The 25,389-nt window shown below is 37.9% G+C and overlaps 1 protein-coding gene across 6 annotated transcripts in view; it reads left to right on the top strand.

Moving 5' to 3' along the window:
- Window positions 1-25,389, top strand: part of epb41a (erythrocyte membrane protein band 4.1a) — a 71,786-nt gene that overhangs the window by 5,097 nt on the left and 41,300 nt on the right. For all 6 annotated transcript variants that reach the window (XR_010891766.1, XM_067361609.1, XM_067361608.1 and 3 more), the window contains exons 2-4: window positions 20,351-20,751; window positions 22,553-23,047; window positions 24,076-24,180. Coding sequence is in view for 5 of the 6 variants with exons in the window: in XM_067361609.1 (XP_067217710.1) it covers window positions 20,359-20,751; window positions 22,553-23,047; window positions 24,076-24,180 (993 nt within the window). In the remaining variant the exon portion in view is untranslated. The remainder of the gene's footprint in view (window positions 1-20,350; window positions 20,752-22,552; window positions 23,048-24,075; window positions 24,181-25,389) is intronic.

Below are 25,389 nucleotides of genomic sequence, written 5' to 3'. Positions count from 1 at the left end.
ATGGCAGAGTCCACAACGATAACTGAATGGAATCATTTTCAGAACGATTTTTTTTTTCCCCCCCCAGCTGATGAACGATAAAAACGTTGACAGCAATGAATAGAATAAACAGAATGAAAGCATGCATTGGTGTGGACGCTAATATAGTTATCGTTATATATTTATAGTTACCGTTCTTGGTGTGATCTTGCCTTTAAACCTTTTTTAGCAATCTTAAAAAAATCATGGGTATTTTAATAGTGAATATACATTTTCCTAATCAGCTAGAAATTACTATTGTTGAGAACAATCCATATAAAATACTTAAAATTCCTGAAAGATGTGGAATGTGGATTATGAAGATTATAATTAACCAGTAATAAATATGTCATAAACACATGTTTAAGTTAAGCCTAAAAGCTCTGTCATAGCGTACATTTAGGAACACACAGTTATCTACTGACAGCTGAGTGTTGTACAAAGCTGTGGTTTTAATGTTTTTGTGTTAGACATATGTATATGCCTTCTCTTTTTACAGATAAAACCTAAAGCTCATTCCAGAGCTCTAAAGTATTAAAGTGCACTCTTCTATTCGTACTAAAGGTCAGTCTGACAGTGTGCACAGATTTACACACTTACTACAAGCACAATTTGCATATTAACATACTGGCTCACTCCACAATGGCCACAAGCTTACCTTGGATAGTGCAATTATGCTCTAATTTCAGCCATTGTCTCAGCTAAAGTTTTGAAACAAAACATGTAACTTAGACCACAGTGAAAGAATGAGTACAATATGTGCTTGCAAAGCAAACATGTTTTGCCATATCTAAAAATGTACTTCATATCCCCTTAATATAACATCTACACATTTTCACTTTTTACAGTTTGCTATTTTACTGATCTCACCATAAATGTATATATTTTTCATTCAAAAAATTAAGCTGATAATTAAAAATAGTGTGTATATTTTATTAAGCAAATAGTTTTTCAGTGTTGTAGACAATATTGAGAACATTTCACTAATAAAATCAAGAGATACATAACTCATTTTTTAAAGGAAACTTAATCAGTTTTGAGGCTTGAATTGAGGAACCGATTAAGCTGATAAAATTAAGGAAAGAAGGCTATCTATTTATTTTAAGAGTAATAGCTCAATTATGTGGTTTTATTTAGAGACACCATTTGGTGGTTGTTGTTAGTTCCCTGCATGCTTTGCATATGGCTGGGAAATGGAGAGTAAATATTGAAATTAAGTGTTGTTTCATGTGTTTGTGACTGAAGGGAAACACCTGTTAATGTTTAATGTTCTTATATATTTGACATTTGAAGAGTTTATGTTAGGCCTATTTTGAAGTTTTGATGGTTGCCATTGTGCAAAAGAGTTGAGCTTATGGTATGGTTGTGGATAACTTTAAGTACTAATACTATGATGCACGTTTGTGCAGATATGCTTATGCAAATGCAGTAACAAGTTTGTTCCTACTAATACCATTAGCATATAGTCTTTTAATTGTACAACATGACTCAACATCAGATAGCTACAAACAGGTAATTTTCGTTCACATTTAAAATCACACACTTTTGAGAATCAACTTAAAATAAAAAAAGCACATTTCTCTAAAAATATTACATTCATTGTGTCATAGACTAAATAATTTAGGAGATTGTACATGATTTATTCAGGTAGATTCGATTAAATAAATCAAGCCTTAAAAACTACTCAACTATCATGTGTAATGTTGTTACACATGATATTCCAAAATTCAAGTTTGGCATTCTAAAATTCAAGTTTGGTGAGCTCTGACCTGTGAATTCATATACCACCGATATATCATGCGGTGACCTCTTAGCAGAATTGAAAGAGTATTATTATTTGTTATATGTTGAATTTATGTTTTTAAAAAAGGCACCACAGAGTGTGTTGAAGTGTCCAGACAAAAAATTGGCATCTTTAGAAATAAACATTTGATATTTCTCATTAAATTTTTTTTTTTCTTATTTTCAAAAAGTATGCAGCTACAATATAACTCCATGACAGATATAAATTCAAAAACACATTATTATTATTATTATTATTTTTTTTTTTAAAGAAGTCCCTTATGAACAGTAGTTTTGTTGCTGGAAAATTTAAGATGACTGTTTTTCTATCCATTTCAACTGATGCTTCCAAGGCTATCACAATTCTCGTGGTTTCAAATTGAGCAGATTTCACATCAATGTTCAGTACATCAGAGAAAATCCAATTTTAAAATTTGCAAGGCAAGGTATAGTCTTGTCACTGCACAGAACTTGCCCAATAGGGTAAGTGACAGTTTGGTCAGTTGGCCAGAAGCCCTTGCACTCGAGCTGGCCATCAGGCCATACTTATTATTGAACCTTGGCAGAGAGCATCAGTCAGTCTTGAGATGCCCAAATATGTTCTCTGTATATATAGTACTTTTCTATGAATATATTCAAATGTTTGTTTTTTGAAAGACCAATCTGTGTTTGCTGGAATTTTTTCATTTGAATCGGCAAAGCTTAATATTTGTAAATAAAAACAAGTATAGTCTAGAAGTTTAATGTTGTTCTGTTTTAATTAATTACTTAATTAACCACACATGCTGTACTTGGTGATCACTGAAACAATGCTTTGTCTATTATCAGCATTTGGTCTGAGCATTGATAGGATGATATAAAGGCCAGATTAATTATTCTGCCAATATTTGGCAGTTTTGAGATGATTGCATTGATAGAAAACTTGAACTGTGCTTACTTGGTTGATTAATACAATAGTTATTGAATATATATCAAATATCATCCAAAGATTGATGAATATTGAAGTATTTTATTTTAGCTATATAGCCCAACCCTTTACTTTTTCAGAAAAGAGAAGGAGTAGTGTGAAGATAAATGTGTGCAGTTAAACAGTCATGATGTGTCAAATGAAATCTGATCTTTGGTGCTTGTGAGAGTGATGAAGATAAGGATTGTTTCGAGTCAATAAGTGTGTGTATTCCTCTATAGAGGTTAGGTCAGGTCAGAGGCGAAGGGTCTCACATATGTCCACTTTTCACGGTCTCTAAGAGGCCAAAACACCCCACACACCATCTGTCACCACTGCACCATCTGATGTGTGTGTGTGTGTGTGTGTGTGAAAGATAAGGAAGATGACTGCAGCAACTATACGCAGATGTGTTGTGGTCGATCTCAGTGCTTCCTTCTGCAATTTTGGTGTTGAAACATTTTTCACTTAGAAATTGCTAGCAAATTTAAAGGTGCCATCGAATCAAAAATTTAATTTACCTTGGCATAGTTGAATAACAAGAGTTCAGTACATGGAAATGACATACAGTGAGTCTCAAACTCCATTGTTTCCTCCTTCTTATATAAATCTCATTTGTTTAAAAGACCTCAGAAGAACAGGCGAATCTCAACATAACACTGGCTGTTACGTAACAGTCGGGGTGTACACCCCAATATTTGCATATGCCAGCCCATGATTGAGGCATTACACAAGGGCAGCCAGTATTAACGTCTGGATCTGTGCACACGTGAATCATCAGACTAGGTAGGCAAGCAAGAACAATAGCGAAAAATGGCAGATGGAGCGATAATAACATGATCATTGATATCATGATATTTTTAGTGATATTTGTAAATTGTCTTTCTAAATGTTTACATGTTGCTAATGTACTGTTAAATGTAGTTAAACTTACCATCGTTTCTTACTGTATTCACGGAGACAAGCCATCGCTATTTTCATTTTTAAACGCTTACAGTCTGTATAATGCATAAACACAACTTCATTCTTTATAAATCTCTCCAACAGTGTGTAATGTTAGCTTTAGCCACGGAGCACTATCAAACTCAATCAGAATCAAATGTAAACATCCAAATAAATACCATTGTGACGAGCAGGGCGGGCGAGAGCCGTGAGGGAACGGCGCGAGGCCGGTGACGCGAGTGATAATGAGCGTCACCTGCGAGGCGTGCCGGCCTCGAGTCTCTCACGGAGGAGCTCCGGAGGCATAAAAGGAGGAGCGACTACAACGAAGGACGAGAGAGGACCAGGCCTGGACTTTATTTTATGGTTTATTATGTTTGTGTGGCCGGCAGACGTCCGCGAGGGTCTGCCGGCATTACTTTCGTTTTGTTCTTTGTTTATTTTACATTAAAGTTTTGTTGAACGTTCGCCGGTTCCCGCCTCCTTCTTCCCATATCTACTAACCGTGTTACATTGGTGCCGAAACCCGGGAGGAAGGAGGGACATGCTGTCGGAGAGCCCTCGCTGCTGAGGGGGATCGCGGTGCTGCGGAGTTCGGGCAGCGCGGGAGTGAAGACCGCGAGAGGCTGCCCGAGGCGGTGGTACTGGAGCCTAGTGAAAGGTGGGACGGAGAGCTCGAGGCCGTGCCCCTGGGACGAGGTGGGGTGGCTGCCGTCCAAGAGGGAGCGGAGGAGTCGCCGCCGTTCGCCGTGGGCCGGAGCCTGCTGCCGTCCGCCATAAAGGGGAGGAGCAGGGAACGGGGGACTCGCTGCCGGCTGCCCTCAGTCGGAGGAGCCATCGCCGGCCGCCAGGAGGCGGTCGAGGATCGGGCCGTCCACCGAGCGTCCAGTGCCACCGCATGGCACCGCGAAGAAGAGCCTCTTGGCAGGCTGAGGACCGAGCGGCAGTGTGTCGGGGAACCGGACCAAGATTTTTTTTTTTTCTCTTTTTCCTCTCTCCCCTCTCGTCCTGTCGCTCCCCTTGCTTCCGTCTCCTTTCCCTCGTCTCGTCTGTCCTTACCCACAGGTGCTGCGGCCGCCGAGACAGGCCCCGGGGGGGAGTAGAGCGCAGTCTCGGAGGTACCCCCCCGGCCTGCGAGGGGCGTTGGGGGTATGTGACGAGCAGGGCGGGCGAGAGCCGTGAGGGAACGGCGCGAGGCCGGTGACGCGAGTGATAATGAGCGTCACCTGCGAGGCGTGCCGGCCTCGAGTCTCTCACGGAGGAGCTCCGGAGGCATAAAAGGAGGAGCGACTACAACGAAGGACGAGAGAGGACCAGGCCTGGACTTTATTTTATGGTTTATTATGTTTGTGTGGCCGGCAGACGTCCGCGAGGGTCTGCCGGCATTACTTTCGTTTTGTTCTTTGTTTATTTTACATTAAAGTTTTGTTGAACGTTCGCCGGTTCCCGCCTCCTTCTTCCCATATCTACTAACCGTGTTACAACCATACTTACGCGATTAGACATGTTGCATGACGAACACTTTGTAAAGATCCATTTTGAGGGTTACATTAGCTGTGTAAACTTTGTTTATGCTGTTTAAGGCAAGCTTGAACTCCGTGGGCAGGGAGCGTGCTCAATTAAAGGAGACACCTTAGACTTTAGGGATGGGCATTTTTCCAAAATACTGTATTTGAATATTTGGGCTCGTAAAAAAATAATATTTAATATTGAGGTTAAATGAGAAGGATGTTATTTTTTTAAAAATTCATCAAGATTTTATAACTATTTCTGAACAAGCTTACGATTAGGAATTATGTACAACAAGTTTATGTTATATCTTAAGCTTTTCTTTTAGTTCAAAGCTTTAAACAGTATGTGCAAACAAAAAAAATATATACTATATATAAAGAACAAATACATTTTAAGCTCAAGCAGCGCGAACGGGAAAAATGCTTATAAAGCAGACAGCACCAGTTATCGTACAAAACGTTTATAATACACTCGAGTCAGTAACGTTATATGGTATGGTTATCGTTTTCATATTGTTTCACATGTTCATGTTGAGAAAAACAATAATATCCACATGAGAAAACGAGCCGCAACAGACATTGCAGAAACACAAAGATAACGAAAATACATAACGGTATGCTAAGCTAAGTTTCTAACAGCAAAACTTTGTGATTTCTGTTAGTAAATATATCTTCCTAGACAAAACTTAAAGAAAGCATATGTCTCAAAATCATTTTGCTATCAGATAAGTTCTTGTCGGCTCATTCGGGTTACAGCTGCACTTACCTGTCGTGAATGCAGAAAGTTAATGAACAGCTGTCTTTCCTCATTCGACGGGTGTTTAGATTTCATTGTCATGACGATCAAATAAAATTAATTTGTTAAACACGCTCCACAGTGCCACCCGGTGCATTTAGTTTTAACTGCGAGTTTTAGTGCTCAGGATTTATCATGGATTCACTGCATTTACGGCCAGCAAAGCAACATAGTAAAATTCGAATAGTATTTTTATTTTTCGAATATTAATTACAGGTCGAATATTTGACTATTTGTGCACACCCCTATTAGACTTATATTACATCTTTTAAAAAGACGTTCTACGGCACCTTTAACAAATAATTACAAACGGCAAGTAGCTAATTGAATTAAAGGGTTAGTTCACCCAAAAATTAAAATTCTGTTATTTATTACTCACCCTTGTGTCGTTCCACACCTGTAAGACCTTCATTCATCTTTGGAACACAAACTAAGATCTTTTTGATTAAGTCTGAGAGGTTTCTGTCTCTCTATAGAGATCCAATGCAACTACACCTCCATGGTCCAGAAAGGTAGGAAAAAGACATCATTAAAGTACTCCATGTGACTCCAGTAGCTTAAACTCAATTTTATGAGTTTAAGCTACTTTAAGCTACTTAATTTGTGTTCCGAAGGTGAACAAAGGTCTTACAGCTGTGGAACGACAGGAGGTTGAGTAATAAATAACAGAATTTTAATTTTTGGGTGAACTAACACTTTAAACATTACATTTTGATGTGGAAAGTCTCAAATATTTTTTTCTTGTAAAAAATACACCAATAATCTTTATTTACAACTTTGAAAAATATTTTTTTACAGGATCTGAGTGCAGTGAACTGTAATACACTGTAAGTGTTGCAGTGAGATATAATTGGATGAGTGCATGTATATCCGCACTTGATACATAAGAGGATGATGGGCTGTATGTGTGTGTTTGTGTGTGTGTACTTGTGTGTTTTGGGGAACAGTGTAAAGGGATGATGTTGTGCGTGGGCAGGCCTGTGTTGATTTTGAGGATGATGTTGTGATGTGTGGATAATTTAGAGAGCTGTAATTAGATAAAGTTGTGTGTCCAATAGCAATAATGGGATAGAAGTGTGTTTTGGTTCACAGGGCACTCGCATGTCTATTTTTGAAAGTGTTATAAGTGATGATATTTGCATATGAGAGGTGTGTGGTGTATTGATGGATGGCAGATGCAGCAAGAAGAGGGACGTGTGTGTGTGTGTGTGTGTGTGTGTGATCCTGGTAAACCCTACATTATGGGGAAAAATGTCCTCATTTTTGGTCCCTATGAGGAAAACCTTTTATAAATCATACAAAATTGTGCTTTTTGAAAATGTAAAAAAGTTTTCTGAGGTATGTGTTTAGGGGTAGGGTTATGGGATAGAATATACAATTTGTGCAGTATAAATATCATTATGTCTATGGAAAGTCCCCATGAAACATGAAAACCCAATGTGTGTGTGAGAGGGGGGAGGGAATGTTAAAGAGTGGATTAGTGTCAGTGCAGTGGTGTTAGTGGTCAGAGGATCCAAACAAAAGAGTGAGCGAGAGAGAGAGGGAGAGAGAGAGAGAGTTTGTATAATGGAGTATTTTTAACATTATTTTATAAAATATTTATTTAAATATATTTAATATTACTTAAATATATACTATTAAATATTTACAAAACTATTTATTTATTTTTACTACAAAATAAATAAATAAAATATTTATTTATTTTTTACCACTATTACTAGCATTTATTTATTTCAGAGAAGGAGTTTGTACAGTGGAGTATTTAATATGTATTTACTATTTATTAATTCATAACATTTAATAATAATTAATCATGTTTAGTATTTAATAATTATAAAATGTTACTTATTAAATGTTAATTTAAATACATTAATATTTATTTGATTAGTAGCGTTTATTTATTCATTCATTCTTCATTAATACCTTTTATTTATTATTACAGTTACTACTACATTACATGTGCTAGTATGTCTACTGATATCTTATTTTGAACTTTGGCTTTTCTTTTCCTGATTGTTGATTTTGTTTTTTGTTTTTTGTTTTTTTGTGTCATTCACTGACGTCCTGATAAACTCAGCGTTGGTGTTGTTGTCTGTTGTTCAGAGAGGGTTCAGGACTTCAGCGTGTCTAATGTGTCTCTGTCTCAGTTCAGTGTGTTTGTTTCTGTCATTGTTGTCTCAGTAAATCTATTCCGTCACGCCCCCGGCCCCTCCTTCCTCCACCCCGCAGATTAATAGCGGCCGTACAAAAGCATTGTAACACAAATGCATGTAGACAGGCCTCATACTGGCGGTGGACAGGATATTAGTGGAGTGACAGGGTCTGTAGAAAGGATGACGTTGATTTGGAGGAGATATTGGATGGCCTGCAGGAAAAAGAGGCATGTGTTTGTTTGCTGTTATGGCAGACAGGCCAAATTATGTCACTGGAAGCTTCCAGACATCTACACACCCTGCTCACCTGTTCCTTCAGGCCAGGAAAATGAGATGGGTTCTGTAGAATCATACCTCTTTCCACAGACACAGCGCTGAATACAAGACAGTTCTAGGTTGTAAAATGGGCTCTGCACCTGCTGGTCTCAAATCAGGAGCTGACGCAAAACAAAACCAGATCACTTCCATCATTATCAACTAAGTTATTCATATTGCAAGCACCCGATGTGGAGCGTTGCAACATACATTCAGCTAATATACACCCTATACTATTTTAGTTACACAAAGGCTGCAACCGAAATCTCATATTTCCCCAGGGGCGGTTTCTTCATTAGGGCAATAGGGCAACGCACCACCAAAGTGAGAAAGGGACGAATTTTTCAATCACATCAACCAAAGTTACGCTAGCTGTCACTGCTAGGCTGTTTGTTCTGCTTCTGGATATAGTCCAATCAGCATCGAGTCAAGCTCTGTGGAGTACCGCCTCTTTTTGGGCAATTTCAGTCTGGCTGAGATTTGCCCCGACTACTCCCATAGACTTCCATTCAAAGAACTTTTTTTTCGAACTGCAGGCACTGCAATGCAATCTCTATGGGTTCCGGGAGGGCTCGCACTAACGTGCTTTCGTCATCATACGTAACCTTAACTTGTGTAGCGATTGGTGAAAACAAACATACCTCCATTAATATTTTCCTTTAAGATGAAGTGACATCCAATAATTTTCTCAGTCCATTATTTACATTTCACAGATATATTCTCCATCTGCAAATGTTAGAAAGTCGAGAAAATATTTCCATTTTGCAGTCAGGCGTGGACGAGTCTTCAGCAAGCACAAACTTCCGTGAACGAGCGCCGCCGCGCGCATGCGCGCCAAACAGATGGAGTTCAATCTGAGTAAAATACATTTTGCTAAAAATATTTGTAGTTGAAAATTTGTTTTTGTTGGCGAACATAATTATGCCATATGTACAATTTCGAAAATACAACTAAGTGTATTTGTACTATAGCAGTAACTGTGTAAAGTGACTGTTGTAGGGTATTCAAAATAATAATAATTGGTCTGTTCTTTTGTTTTTATTTATTTTCATTTTTTAGTTGAGTGTATTTAACTTCTGCTTTAAAAAACATTTTGATTTTACATTGTAAAGTTACAATTTTAGAATATAGCCTAGGCCTAATGTTATTTGATCCATACTACACAGTTCATGTTTGTTTTTATAGCCTTCAATATGAACATTGTTTCTAGGACAATATTGGGCAGGATATGAAATACATTTTTTTTTTTTTATTAAATACAGATTTTTTTTTTTTTTTTTAGATCCCAGTCCTATGCCTTAAATACAGAATTTTCCATGTTTTAGATTAGTAATGATACATTATTATATCACTTGTTTAATGATTATTTAACAATTAGCCTATTAATTCCTGCATTTCTATTAATTCTATTTCTTAATTGTGCCCCACCAACATTTTTTGCACCAGCCGCCACTGTATTTCCCTACTATATAGTAGGCGAAAATATAGTAGTCAACAATTGAAGTGAATCAAAACCTTTCATCAAAGTTGTCCTAAATCCTTCTTCTTAGGACAACTTAGTTCTTTTGACAACTTTGATGAACTTTTTTGATCCACTTCAAATCTTGACGACTGTACATAAAACAGTAGGCAAATAGAACCCCAGATGACCTACTTCTTCCGTTGATATTCTGAAATGCACATGCAATGGACACTTTACTATCCCATGAGGCCACGGGAGAGATGGCAGGGAAGTGAGGCAAATAGTGCTGGTAGGTTACAAAACAATGTCGACATGATGAATGTTTTACGTACAGAATACATTCATATACTCATTCTACGTAGAACATACTTTTTTAAAAATTATTTAAAAGAAGTACCTCAGAAAGTGTGCGATTCTTACCCTGATTACACATTAATTTACATAACACTTTATAAAAAACAAATTGTTTCAAAGCAGCATCACATTAATAAACAGGAAAATTACAGAGTTAATGTAAAAGTCGTAAATTATGAAATGAAATTCCATTTTAGCTGTAAAGCAAAATTGTTAAAATTAGCTAAAAATCTGCTAAATTTAGTTCAGTGATTCAATTCAGTTCAGTTCAATAACTGTCAATATTGCAAAGTTTATCAATTATGAAACGTGATCAATTCAGCTATAGTCAGCTCTACAGAAGACTATAGTGCCATTATTCAGCTCAAGTTAGTTCAATGTTGATTCAGTTCAGTTCAAGTTGCAAAGTTATTGTAATTATCCAACTCAATTCAGTTCAAATTTTATCCTCACCCAATAATGTCAGTGCAGTTAAAGGGTTACTTCACCCAAAAGTGAAAATTATGTCATTATTTACTCACCCTCATGTCGTTCCACACCCGTAAGACCTTTGTTCATCTTCGGAACACAAATTAAGATATTTTTGATGAAATCCGAGAGCTCTCTGACATAGACAGCAATTTAATTACCACTGTCAAGATCCAGAAAGGTACTAAAGAAGATAATAAAATTGTCCACATGACTACAGTGGTTCAACCTTAATTTTATGAAGTGATGAGAATACTTTTTGTGTGCAAAAACAAAACAAAAATAGCGACTTTATTTAGCAATCTCTTCCCTGACAGTTTCCTACGCAGTTTACGTAGTGAATGCAGTGCAGCGCTTCTGTGTTTACTTCAGAGCGCCGAGTCATTATTTGCCGGCTTCTGCGTCAGCATCACACGCATGTGTCATGCTACTCGCGCTTTCTCACAGCGTCTGCCAATACTGAGCCGCGTTCTGACGGAGAAACTGGAAGCGCTGAATGTAAACAGCATAAGAGAATGACACAGGAGAGAGGAAATTGTTGAATAAAGCCTAGGGCTGCCCCCTAATAGTCGACTAACCATTAGTTGATTAGAAGAGGCTTGGTCGAGCAAGATTTTATTAGTTGGTTAGTCGCATAAAAAAAAAAAATCTCCACAGTGGCAGTCACACAGTCCGTGAGGGACAGATGGTGAACGGCAGGAAATCCAAACATCCGCATATCATTCATCGACCTCAAATATGGCTTATAACTTGAAACATGTAAGTAGTAGCACTAGCAACTTTACAAGTCCGCTCGTTCTAATGTTAGCCTAGTCCTAGATAAATGTGTGCTATTATTTGGCGTATATATCCAAGTGTTTGTGTGGAGAATGCGCTTACTGCATGACATGGAGGCGCCGGTGCGATCACTTGCATTTTTAACTTAAAATACTCCATCATTTTAGTCATACAGATAAAGATGAATGCAAACTGTAAAGTGTCTACTTTTATTTCTGTAAACTCACAATAACAGCAAAACGTGCATTTATAAAATAATGAAAACAATCAGGATGCGCTTACTGCCGTCTCGGTCTCAGTGAACTTGAGTTAAAAATTAACTGAAACTCAGCATATACTTGCCTCACGGACATGAGAAATATCTATAGGAAGCTTGAAATATCTACTTTTAAATGAACCAATTCAAATGGAAAATAACTATTCTCAGATTATGTAATCTGAGATTAGGTAGGTAGCCCTAATAAAGTCATTCTTTTTGTTTTGTTTTTGCGCACAAAAATTATTCTCGTAGCTTCATAAAATTAAGGTTGAACCACTGTAGTCACATGGACTATTTTAACGGTGTCTTTAACCCTTTCAAGTGTGAGTTTAAAATATTCTAGTTGACCCCCAGAGTGAGTTTTTTAAGGCGACCGTTATTTTAGAACATTTGCCCTTATTGTTTCCATGCTTGTCACGTAACACACCGCAGCCACAATACCACTGTATGACAGATGTATCGCTGTTATTTTGTTTTTCCTTTTATTATTTAAAATATTCACACACTCGCAGAGTCCTGTCAGTCGGATTTATGGCATTTCTCCTGAAATACATGCAATTAAGTGGCTGGTGAACTGGAAGAATAATAGAATAAACTTTATAGTCAATTAGGCCCATTATGTTTGTCTGATATGAATAAACGTTAGCAAATTATATTTGAAGGGACTGCTATTGCTGCTTCCACTGATATCTAACATCAGTGGGTATTTTACAAACTCTAAATGTAGTTTTTTACTGGTGCTTATGTGTATTTAAATGTCTGAAACGTAAAAAAAAAATGTTATGTGGCTAAAAAAACACTGCATAGTTGTACAAGCGCTGCTGAGCGCATCCGTCTCACAGCCAAAGCGCGAAAGCACAGTTTGAATCTGGCAGTTATGTGACATCACTGAACGTTCTAAATCCCATATGTGGGACCGTACTCTCAGAGGCACAGAAATAAAAATCCCATATGTGGGACCGTACCACTCAAAAGGTTAATACCTTTCTGGACCTTGACAGTGGTAAATAAATTTCTGTTTGTGGAGGAGTCAGAGAGCTCTCAGAAACAGAGACCAGCATGTACTGTTTGTTTGTGGGCACTGGGCAGGTTGCTGTACTGTATGTATTATCATTTGGCTTTCAGGTCAGTGGAAACATGGACCGGATCTAAAAGAGTTTTTCAGATTCCCCAGCAGAGCACCATGTGTGTGTATTGGCATTAGAGTCAGTATCTGCTCTTGTACAGATGAGAGGAGAGAAGATTTGTGAGAATCTTTGTTTGGCAAAGTAGAAAGGCACTGCAAGACACACTCTTTGTAGTAAAACATCTTGTTTTTGAGCAGCTGGATGGTTGAGTCCTAGTTGAGCAGGTGGTGGGTGTGTAATTTATTTGTTGATGGCTTTAAGTAGATAAATTGAGAAGTTCAGAAGTTCACTTCCTCTTTGGGTTCATTTTAGAATGGGAGGTGTAACAATTTGCTTTTGGCAGTCACAGACACGTGCACTCTCCTAATAAGAAGTATCTTATTGTGCAGTCAGTACGTACGTTTGTAATTATTTATTGAAGAGACTGAGGAAAAATACACACTTGTCTTTTTGTACATTCAATTATGTTGTTTTTCTTAAATTTATTTTTTTCCCTATAAAAACTGACCCTTACACAAACCCTTAAAACCTGATTCACACTCATTTAATGACAAGTTCCTTATGTCATTATGTTGATTTCTTTAGAATAAAGTAAAATAAAAGATCCAGGGAGGTCAAATGCATCTTGGTGCCAGATTAGTTGATTAAACACTCACTCAAACAAACAGCCATTCTGCATGAATGGCACAGTCTTCTTTAGTCCACTGTGTTTGCTCTCTGTCCTCAAGAGACTGCCTGTGCTTAAACTTGAACCCTCATAATGAGGCTTTGTAATTATTTTACTAATGAATGGGAAAGAATGATGACTGAATGGCAGACATGTATGTGTGTGTGTGTACTCAAAAGGGAACTATTTGAGTCTGTTTATTTACTTGTCTGTGTGCTGTGCTTTATTAATTGTTATCACTGCTAGCAAAAATAAAATAAAAATAGGCTTTTTTATAATGTGGTGCATTCAATGAGTCAAAGACCTAAATTTCAATGCAATACTACACCAGAGGGAGACTTTACGTGTTTGTACAGGAGGGGGGATAGAGAACAAAGGAGAGAGTTGCGTGGTCCAGACGGAGGATGGAAGGAATTGTGTATAGTTGGGAATCGGTGAGGGGAGTAACATCCTTGAGTCGTTTTTAAGGTTGCTTGCGCTGGAAGAGCACTCAGACAGTTCAGTCTGAATCTTTATGGGACAGCAGAACAGCGAGAGTGCTTGTTTGGTTAGATCATGTTTTTGTAGTCTCAGCGATTCTCCTTTGATGTAATTCAGGTGCAGCTGGTTTCCAGCAGCTATATGACCTGCTTGTGGTTATCCAGGACTACTCTGACAGGTACAGAGGACACAGCAGCACGATATTTACTCTGAGATCTTTGAATAAGACACCACCCCACTGAATTTTTTTTTTTTTTTTTTTGAGAAATAAAAAACATTTAGTTCAGTTGGAAAATGGATGTGGCAATTTTAAACTGGAAGCGTTTGCTCTGCTCCATATACAGCACGAGCTGCAGAGTCGCAGCACAGTGCAGCAGGAGTCAGATTTCTACGGTGGCCGAGAGAGCTCAATACACTGCAACTGAAGAAAACACATGCAAAAAACAAAAAAAACAAAAAAACATCTTCATCAGTTTGACAACATATGTGCTGCAAATGCTCGAAGTTCAACCAAATACAGAAACGCACTGCAGATACTGTACAGTACATACGATCAGGATGTTAAAATAAAAAAAAATAAAATAAAAAAAACGACAAACGTTATCGACAACACCACTGATGGATAGACATTGAACAATAAGCATGTCCCAGCCAGGTTTGCCGCTTGTTGGGGTCCCCGCCTTGAAACTTTTCCACTGTGGTCTGTGCTATTTGCAACACACGTGTTGTCCAACTGATGAAGATGTTTCTTAATTTGCTGTTTTTTTTTCTATTTGCATGTGTTTTCTTCAGTTGCAGCGTGTTGAGATCTCTCGGCCACTGTAGATTTCACTTATTACATGACGAGTAGGAGAGATAGCTGACAGGACGATGCCAGAGGATTTAGTGCGCATCAGATCCTGAGCGTCATTGACAAATATCTTATCTTGTAAAATGTGCGGTCAGTACCGTCGCTCCTTATACATAGAGTACACATAATCACAAATTCAAAAGTGTAAGTAAAAGATGAACTTGCATTCAAAAGCGATTTCAATACCCCACATATTGATAGCAGCTCCCTGATTGCCAAAAATTATAGGCCTATTTTGGCAAGCAGGGCAGGGCTGCGAACCATGGGAACAGAGCGAGGCCTAGGGCTGGACGATTATGGCCTAAAATCAAAACCTCGATTAATTGAACATTTTACCTCGATTACGATTAATGAAAGATTATTTTGTTTCTGTTTTTTTGGGGGGTTTTTTTGCCCTCATAGTTCACTGACAAGGTTTGTTTTGACTATTAAAGGTGGGATATTTTTTCCTATTGAAAGGGCGATCTGACATTATAGCTCACTTTCAGCAGTTATTTTATCTATGGTTCATAACATTTCTTACAGATTTCTACTCGTTGTAAACCAGATAAAGATAAATTTAGCACAGTACCAGTACGAGTGATTTGTTATACCGTCTCTCTATTAATTGTGAAGCTGTGGGTTGTAAATAGGTCCTTCAAAAGTAGAAAAATATATGCTATAATAAGTTTTGACTTTCTAAGCTACTTTAGTGATTAATCATAGGACAGCGCTGACAACTAGTTTCTGCGTTCCTCCATTTTGTGCAGCTACTGTTCGTATGAGTGTTCGTGTCACAATGCAGCTGCGCGAGCGCGGTAGCTTGATATAGTAATACACGTCGTCTAATCACTTGAATGTAAAACAAATAAAACAAATACAACTGACAAAGTTTAGTGAAGACGCAAGGCTCACCGCTCGCGCGCCATCATGCCGGCGTTCACCTCTGTGTTGCTTTTATGCCACTGACTGGACGGGGCAGAGTCATGTGCCTACACACGCTGTAGTATGTTTTTAAGGGGGAAGTATTAACAGGAATAAAAAAACGAAATAACCGACATGGGAAAATTATGTCGGTTAGAGGTTCTGAATTTCGGTTTCGATTACTTTTCGATTAATCGTCCTGCCCTAGTGAGGCCGGTGGCACGATTGCTGATAAGTGTCACCTGCATGCCACAAAGGTCTCGAGACTCATGGAGGAGCTCCAGAAGGATAAAAGGAGTGATGACAGTGAAGGATGAGAGAGGACCAGGCCAGGGACATTTCTGTTGGTGTTTTGTTTTAGAGGTAAATGTAATCCTACGTGACATTGTTTACAAGCTGTTTTATTGATATCTTTCCACCATTGAAACACTGATTGAGCAATTACACATAATATGTTTCAGTTAGTTGTACTGTTCAACATACCTTCAGATGTTCATTCATGTTCATTCTGTAACTAGTATTAAAGAGGAAGAGATGATACGCTCTGCCGCTTGAACTGAGGTGCCTGTATTAGTCGCGGCACATTAAAGAGCACCAAAACATAATTTTTTGTTTGAATTTTGTGATAAAGTGGGCAGAATTTGAAAGATGACACTTTGTTCTTATCGAAAGTAACAAAACATGGAGCTTATTGTGGTTATTGGTGGATAATGGTGGATAGGCTACAACACTGTATTTGTCGTGTACACATTAGACACGTACCGAAAATTTGCGGGACGAATATGTTTACCTGCTGTTACGCCCTTAATTACTGTTTAATAAAATGCCAAGAAAGAAAACATTGTTTTGTGAGGTAAGGTAAAGTGAGGTCATCCTCAACAATGGGCCAAGGCTGGGCCGGGGCAGCAGGGGGTGGGGGGCATTCAGTACGCCATGAGAGTACTGCATTTCGTACCGTGGGTGGTGTATTGTGTTTTTTTCAGTTCGGTTTTGAATATTGTTACACCCCTAACATGCACCAAGCTTTATGCCAACTGTCAAGTTTCAGTAGACTAATGTTTGTGATATATCCTTTTGGATGTTAAAGAACAAAAAACTGACATTTGAATGCCACAGAACCATTCCTCAAATCCAGCCCTGAATGGCCATTGTTCTGCACACTTTGCGTTCCCCTTTGAGTTCTTTTGCAAAATTTTTGCATTTGTTATAAAAACTTTGCTTTCACTCACCAAAATGTTAACGTTCCCTTGAGAAACTTTGCATAATGAAATTGAGTTTTTCCTCCCATCGCATATTATTTCCATCTCTGGCAACACAACAGTTTTGCAAGTGAACACAAAAGTTTTTTCTCAATCACAATTTCCTCTTTGCGGCTTTGTAGTGCAACAGTATGAAAGAGAATGTAATTGTGCTGCTAAATTAAAAGTTTAAATTAGTACTTATTAAAGCTAACACAAAACTTGGACAGTTCTAGATAAACAAGTCAACTAATGAGCTGAACTGACCTGTAACATCTCTGTTACATACTAAAGTATAATTCTTGACTCATGTTTGGGACAAACTTAAGCCTCGTCACTGTGTGAAATGTTTGAGTGCACGCTGACACAGTCGACCTCAATGAATCCACTGTTGCCTGGGCAATGCAGGTCAAGCTGCTTCAGGTTTTGTAACAGCTTCCTTAGACCAACTACCCATTATGCTTTAGTGTGTAAATCTTCTGTGATGTCATTAGGTCTGGGGATGGAAGGCTGACGTAACACCTTCAAGGACTAAAGTGGTTCATGTGCACTCATTGGATTAGATTTAACACTGAAAAGTGTGATCCTGTCATAATTGGATATGGCTTCGCTGATTATTTCAAAATAGACGGATGCATTTTAAAAGAGCACTTGGTCATGTGTTTGCTGTGTATGTGTGTGAAAGAGCGCGAGAGATCCAATCAGTTGTTATTTTGTTTATTCACACTCTTCAGGGTTCAGTGGCGATGTATAGAGAGCTGTAGTTGTGTAGCAGTTCTGAGCTTGTCTGAAAAAATCGATCGGCATTGTGATTCATTCTTAAACGATTCTGCATAATTCATAACAATTTTGAATCAAATTAAATTTTTTTCTAAAAAATTATTAAGATTAAATTTCTTAAGTTTAATAAGTAAATAAATAAAAATAATCATTTTAAATTATTATTAATGGGATAGTTTCTCATCATTTTTTCCTCATTTACTCTGTTGTGCCAAACCTGTATGATTTTTCTTTCTTCTGTGTAGCACAAAACAAGAAATTCTGAAGACATAAAATTACATGCATTTCAAGCTTTTAGGCTTCGACATAACACAGAGCATCGCAAAGTATCATAATAGTAGTCCATACACCAAAATATGCTATATTACAGTTTTAGTTAACTAATAGCTTTGTTGCTTTGAAAGAACAGTGTTCATAGATAATCTTTATGTCCACTGGGCTACTAACTGCCCTGACTGAATTATTGAATTTGTTCTCATGAACATATCATTCAGACTGGTTTTGTGAAGAGGATCAACTGATACTTTGAGTTGCTCATTACTCGGACATCAATATGTCTCTGATGAACTGTCATGAACATGCCAACGAAAGAATCTAATTAACCATATGGGCAATTGGGCACATGGCCATGTGGCATCATGTCCTGAAGAGGCACCAACACAGGCTCTTAAGCTGGGTGCACACTGTATGATTTTGGCCATGATTTGGCCGTCTGAGAGAAATTTTGCAAGTCCTAAAATATTCCACTGATCCTAGGCCAATATCTGTAGTCTTTGATTACTAGTTTGACATGTTCACTGACAGATTGCAACCGTTAATGATAATGATAATTTTTACCTCTAATGAAATTCTACCAGTGTCAGAGGTTTTGGAGCACAGTCCTGCAGTGTGGCTTCTCCTACGACATCCGTCAAATCAAAAACCAATAAGGGCACAGAACCTGATGACACAATTAGTGCGACGACAACAAACCACCACTTCTTCCACACACATCATCAATTTTTTTTTTTTTTTTTTTTTTTTTTACATTTTTCTTTTCAAGACAAGCCATGATCAGAATTAATGCTAGAGATCTCCACAATTTCACTGAAAATTTTCACTGAAAATTTCACTGAAAAGCTTCCGGTATGACAGTCATATGCATTCGATGTACGTCGAAAAAGAGTTAACTTCCACGGCGGAGTACACAATGGTATGACGTAGTGTTGTCACGATACTAAAATTTTGACTTCGATACGATACCCAACTTAAATATCACGATACCGATACTTAAACGATACTATGGCAAAAACCTAAAACGGCAGGAAAAGTAAATAAATAACACATATGACAGAACTTCCTTCTTCACCAGTGTGCAGGCTGATAAATCTGGATTTGAGCTTCATTGCTTTGAAGTTAGATTTAATATAATTTTTAATGTTTATTATTTTCATGCTCAATAAAATTGTAAATTAGTCTTATTTGCTGTTATGCTTTTTTGCTGTTTTTTATACATGTTTTTGACCGTAAGATTATCGTAAAAATTAGATTACTGTAAATACTTAGAGCAATGATATTAAAGCATAAATTGGTTTAAAATAACTGTATATACCCTTCACATATTTATGTATTTTTAAATTAATTTTATTTTTGCAACCAGATATCACTTATTAAACTTAGACTCAATAATACACCTCAGTTCTGCTTAGACGAGTAAAATAAATAAAAAACAAATGTTTGAGAGCATAAAGATAATGCTGGTATCACATTCACTAACCTGCCGCTCTTTAAATTCTTTGTACAAATCGGGATGTTTGATGACAAGATGCTCTTGACTCTCTTCGCTTGCATTATTTTGTAACATCTTTTGCAGACGGGCTTTGTGGTGTCCGTGAGCTTGCCCTGACTGTCGGCAATGTAAGCAAAATAATACCATATTTTGCTTCGTGCATCTGCTTTCTAAACTATTTGTGGACGGTTTGCAAGAGCACCTGTATATGCAACCATACCTCTCGTTTCTTCACCATAAAAGCCGTTGCGCAGTTGAGAGGATTAAACACGCACTTAATAGAAGTAGCGCACTGCACGCACACTGCCCCCTGCTGTCGCAATTTAGGAAATACAGCTGGCATTCAAAGTACCGGTACTAATAAAATGAAGAACCGGACCGTTTTTAAAAGCAGGGTATCGCGATACCTTTCTAGTACCTGTATATCGTGCAACACTAGTATGACGTACTACGCGCTATCATGGGATAATTTTCATTTTTGGGTGAACTGTCCCTTTAAGGGCACTGACTTTGGCCTGTGCATTTACTTCCTATCACATGCACTGGCTTTGTGGCCAAGAGCACAAGTCTGGGTATTGGGACAAGCCCATATTGTGAAAATCCATTAAATAGTATACTATCCGGATACTTTTAAAATACTATTTTCAAGCTCTAATCTTAATCTCTCATTATATTTAAGAGGAAAATTATGTGAATTTGTATGCAGTCAGCATAAAATGCTATAAATTAGATACTGAAACTTCTCTTCCTCCAGTGACTGCCATGACGACAGACGAGGCGGAGAGCGTTCATAAGAAACAGGTGTGTGAGCAGCAGCAGGAAGAAGAGGACCCCACTGCACAGGAGCCAGGCCCCACTGATACAGCTCAGGACAGTCCCTCCGGCACCTCGCTGCCCCCTGGGGGATCGGAGGAGGAACAGCAGCTAAAGCCGCGGCAGCGCACCTCCGCTGGCCGTGGCCTCTCCCGCCTCTTCTCCTCCTTCCTGAAGCGCCGCTCGCAGTGCTCGGAGGGTGAGGGGGTAGAGACGGAGAGGGCCCGAGAGAAGGATAGCCAGGAAGAACCCAAAGCTCCTATAGCGGATCCCGAGCCAGAACTGCGCATAGAGGGCGATGTTGCTCTAGACCAGCACTCAATCAGCAGTGCTGAAAACCAGGTGAGAAAAATAATATTTTTTTGAAGATTTTTGCCATAGAGAGATATTGGAAAAATAGTATGAACAGTATGTGGTTTTAATTGACATCAAAATGTACCATTTGCACCATCTAAAAATTTATTTTTGGCTGAATATTTTCGGTTGCCAAGTTTGGTGCAACACTACATAAAAGTTTCATAAAAGTGGTCCATATGACTAAATTCCAAGTCCTTTGAAGAAACAGTATGTAATTTTTTCTGTTATTTATAATAACAGTAATGCTTTTAGTAATTGCCTTTTGTGGTTCAACATTCTTTGTTTGTAAAATGTCATTTTGGCCAATTTTTTAGCAAAAAGTCAGAGTAACGCTTATCCTACTGGTGTGTGGGCTTAACCTACATGTCAGATATGACCTCAGGGTGACAACAGTTTGTTCAAAATGTTTGCATGTAACAAGGGATGTCTGTCCAAAGGCTAACTGGACTGTGGAGCTTCACACATTTCACATTCACACGTTTGTGTTACAGTCAAAGGTTGCGTGTTAAAACCTTCTCTGTGCAGCTCTCATCTGTTCCAGCAGCACTAAAAGCTTTTTGAGAGGCTGTTCATACTGAACAGGCACTGCTAACTACTGTCAACATGCCTCAGCTTTTTCCTCACTGCTAGCTTTTTATTATTTATTCTGCTCTCTTTTCTCTTGAATAGATACATCAAACCAAGTGATCTGGTCGCAAAGCTTTTTAAGACATCATTTGATATTTTTGCGAAATTGTAAATTTGAACTTTAAGGGATAGTTCACCCAAAAATTAAAATCATCCCATGATTTACTCACCATCAAGCCATCCCAGGTGTATATATAACTTCTTTCAGATGAACACAATAGAAGTTACATTATAACATTTCCCAGCTTTTCCAAGTGAATGGCGCTCCTGATTTTGAAGTCCAAAAAAGTGAATCCATCCATCATAAAAGATATCCACACACCTCCAGGGGGTTAATAGCGACCTTCTGAAGCGAAGCGAAGGGTTTTTGTAAGACCAAAATCTTTATAAACTAAAATAACTAGCTTCCGACAGACGGCCTACGCAAATAGATTGACGCCAGAGGATAGAGCAAAACAAAACAGCGGTCACGAATTAAAGTCTAATACGAGAAATTTTAAAAAGAAATATCGGAGGATTTTGATTGAAGAGAAGAGGAGCTTGAATTTGTTGCCCAGCACTATTTGTTTGAACCGCGAGAGACATCTAAGCTTACAATACTGTTATTTTAGTTTAAAACATTTTAAATATTATTTTTCTTACAAAAACCCATCTCTTCGCTTCAGAAGGTTTTTATTAACCCCCTGGAGCCATGTGGATATCTTTTATGATGGATGGATGCACTATTTTTAGACTTTAAAATCAGGAGCGCCATTCACTACCATTATAAAGCTTGGAAGAGTAAGGATATATTTTTAATATAACTCTGATTGTGTTCGTCTGAAAGAAGATATATACACCTAGGATGGCTTGAGGGTGAGTAAATCATGAGAGAATTTTCATTTTTGGGTGAATTATCCCTTTATAGTCTTTTAAAGTGCTTTAAGTAGCTTTAACGGTTCTATGCATCATTTGTTGATTGGATGTGGGACTTGCACACAAAAGTTGAGAAAAAAAAGGCTTTTAGTTTATGTTTGTTTAAACAAAAACGTCTTTCTGGGGGAAAAAAAGTTTATTGTTTAGAATTCCAGACCAGTTAAATGCTGTCTGTTGAAAAACTCATTGTCTAGATGTTGTTGATTGTGAATTAATTTAATTAATTAATTCTGTCTTCCTCCAGCAAATTGTAGCAGATCAGAAAGAAGACGCCGAGCTGGAGTCAGGCAAGGGAGAAAAAGGGGAGAAGGGGGAGATGAAGGAGAAGAAGGACAAGAAGGAGAAAAAGGAGAAGAAGGAGAAAGCAGACAAGGAAAAGTCAGAAAAGAAGGAGAAGCCAGAGAAAAAAGAGAAAGTGGAGAAGAAAGAGAAGAAGGAGAAAAAAGAGAAGAAGGAGAAGAAAAATGAGGACAAGGCCAAAGGAGAGGAGGGAGAGAAAGACAAGGAGCGTGAGAAGGAAAAAGAAAAAGTGGAGGAAGAGCCAAAGCCGGAAGACACAGGTGCGGCAGAAACAGAAGTAAAAGAGGAAGGAGAAAAAGAAGAAGAGAAAGAGGAAGAGAACGCAGTGGAGGGGGAGGAGGAGGAGGAGGGGAAGAAGCAGAAAGCATCTCGCCGCCCCAGGATCATGCACTGCAAAGTCAAGTTGCTGGATGACACCCTCTTCGAGTGTGAGCTGGAAGTAAGCGACATACACACACAAAGCAGACAACCGCCGCTTTTAATGCTTATCGAGTGTAGTGTATCATTTTCTAGTCCCAGGAGAGTGACTCTGAAACTCAAGTGTTGCTCAAGGGCTTTTACTTCCTTTGCTAATTGACTCTCAGACTACCAAGAGACTGTTTCTGCTGATGTGACACTTTGGCCTGCTTTTGTTGCCATCGTACTGTGTGACTTAAAAACCGACTGAGCTGACTTGAAGACTACCGTCTACAGAGAAAGCATTCTATGGGAAACAAAACATCTTTTATTAGAAGCAACTTGACCTGCTAGTCTCACTTTACATTCACAGCTATTTGTGACATTAGCATGTAGCCTGCTAAGCTAAAAATTACATTTATGACCCACACAAGAGTCTCTATCAAAATCGAATCTACCCTATATTTAACGTTGTAACTTGAATGTGTTGAGGCTTCCAGTCTCATGCCCTTCCAGTTATATTAGCTGTAGAAAAACTGTCTGTTTATGCTGCTTGATATTGCAAACTGTTACTTGTTATCATATTATTTTAATTTATTACCATAATAAATACCATAGTGCAAATTATTTTACCATTTACAGCATTATGTTTTTTTTTTTTTCGGTTATTTACCTATTACCTATGAATTGAAGTCTCCACACATTCAAAGAAAATAGGTTACTTCCACATTGAAAAATAAGGTGGATCCAAAGTCATCTATTTATGTAGAACATACACTGTATGCTTCAAAAATAGCAAGCGAAAACAGTCAGCATAATGTTTCAAACTGAAATGTGCTACATCATTGTCACATGACTTCCTCTCTTTGCATGTGATCTATTTATCTTGTAAAAATATCTTAAACTTTGGCAGTCCCGTAATAGTAATTAATAATAATAAAAAAAAAAAAAACATTAGCTTTAAAAACATGTTGCTATATAAGGACTACAGTTGTTACCTGCTTAAAATACTAAAATAGTAATGTTCCAAACATGGGCTTTTAGGTTTTAACTACATCTCTTTGTTTCCAGAAACATGCCAAAGGCCAGGAACTGTTTGCAAAGGTGTGTGACCACTTGAATCTGTTAGAGAAGGACTATTACGGTCTGGCCATATGGGAGACGCCAACTGTAAAGGTACCTCAATCTGTTAGCACTCACTCACACTATTAGAATGTTCACAGATATTTTTTCTTGACAAAGCATGTTTTCTTCAGGTTTGAGTAGGGATGCACCGATACCGATACCAAGCTCATGTAGGCTACTTGTACTCGTACTTGTAAAAATACCCCGATACCTCATGTGATGTAACTGACAGAATTTTCCATGCACAGAGGCACCGACGGCAGCAGCAGAAAAAAATGTCAGCCTCAGGGATGTGGAAATACTTCAAAATTAATGATGACAACCCACACATTGCAAACTGCATGTAAAGGCGGGATAGGCGGAATCGCGCTGAACGACACAGTCCAAAAGCACTCTCTCTCTTTCTTGCGTGCGATATCAGTTCTCTCAGACAGCACGTGATCAGTTCTCCTTGCGCCTGAATGGTCAAATGAACACATACTGTAGTTGTCAAAATGTTCATCGTGTGGAGTATCTCACGTAAATACAGTCGGTTATTATGGCTTAAGTGGATGTAAACAGATGGTTGAAAACAGGATATATGTCAGAGTATATTACATCCATGAATTCGGTCTTAAAGGATAGTAGCCTAATTAAATATTTGTCCGTCATTAATGTTAATAAAACAACAAAAGATGTTAAATAAATGTATATAATATATATATTCATGTCATGGTCATACTGTCAACTCATCCTGTATTCCAAATTTAATACTTTTTTCATTGGAATAATAATAAAGAAGCTGTCCTACATTCATTAGTCTCACTGTGTTGTGCTTGGAAAACTGCCACATCAAACAAGAAAAAAAAAAGAAAAAAGGAAATTAATAAATGTATATAGGCATTGGTATTGGCAAGTACCAGAAAAAAAGTATCGGTACTCGTACTTGGTCCTTAAAAAATGGTATCGGTGCATCCCTAGTTTGGAGTGTTAATTTCTTTTAATTAATTAATTTTTTTTTTTTTATGATGGCTGTTTTGTTTAATGTCTTTTAAAACTAGATTTGCTTTTTTAAAGCAAAGTTAGAGTTTTTAAAGCAGTAAAGGCCTGATCAGATCAAGGACAATAACGTCTCGGTTACATATGTAACCCTCATTCCCTGAAGGAGGGAACGGAGATGTCATGTATATAGCAACTTATGTTCCGACAAGACGTTGAATGTGACCAACTTAAAGTAAACTATAACTTTCAAGTTTTTATAATCAATCTATTTCTATTAGA

The sequence above is a fragment of the Chanodichthys erythropterus genome, chromosome 15 (assembly GCF_024489055.1).
Source record: "Chanodichthys erythropterus isolate Z2021 chromosome 15, ASM2448905v1, whole genome shotgun sequence".
Classification (NCBI taxonomy): Eukaryota; Metazoa; Chordata; class Actinopteri; order Cypriniformes; family Xenocyprididae; genus Chanodichthys; species Chanodichthys erythropterus.
The sequence above is the reverse complement of the archived record's forward strand: the minus strand, read 5'-3'. Positions and strand labels throughout refer to the sequence as shown.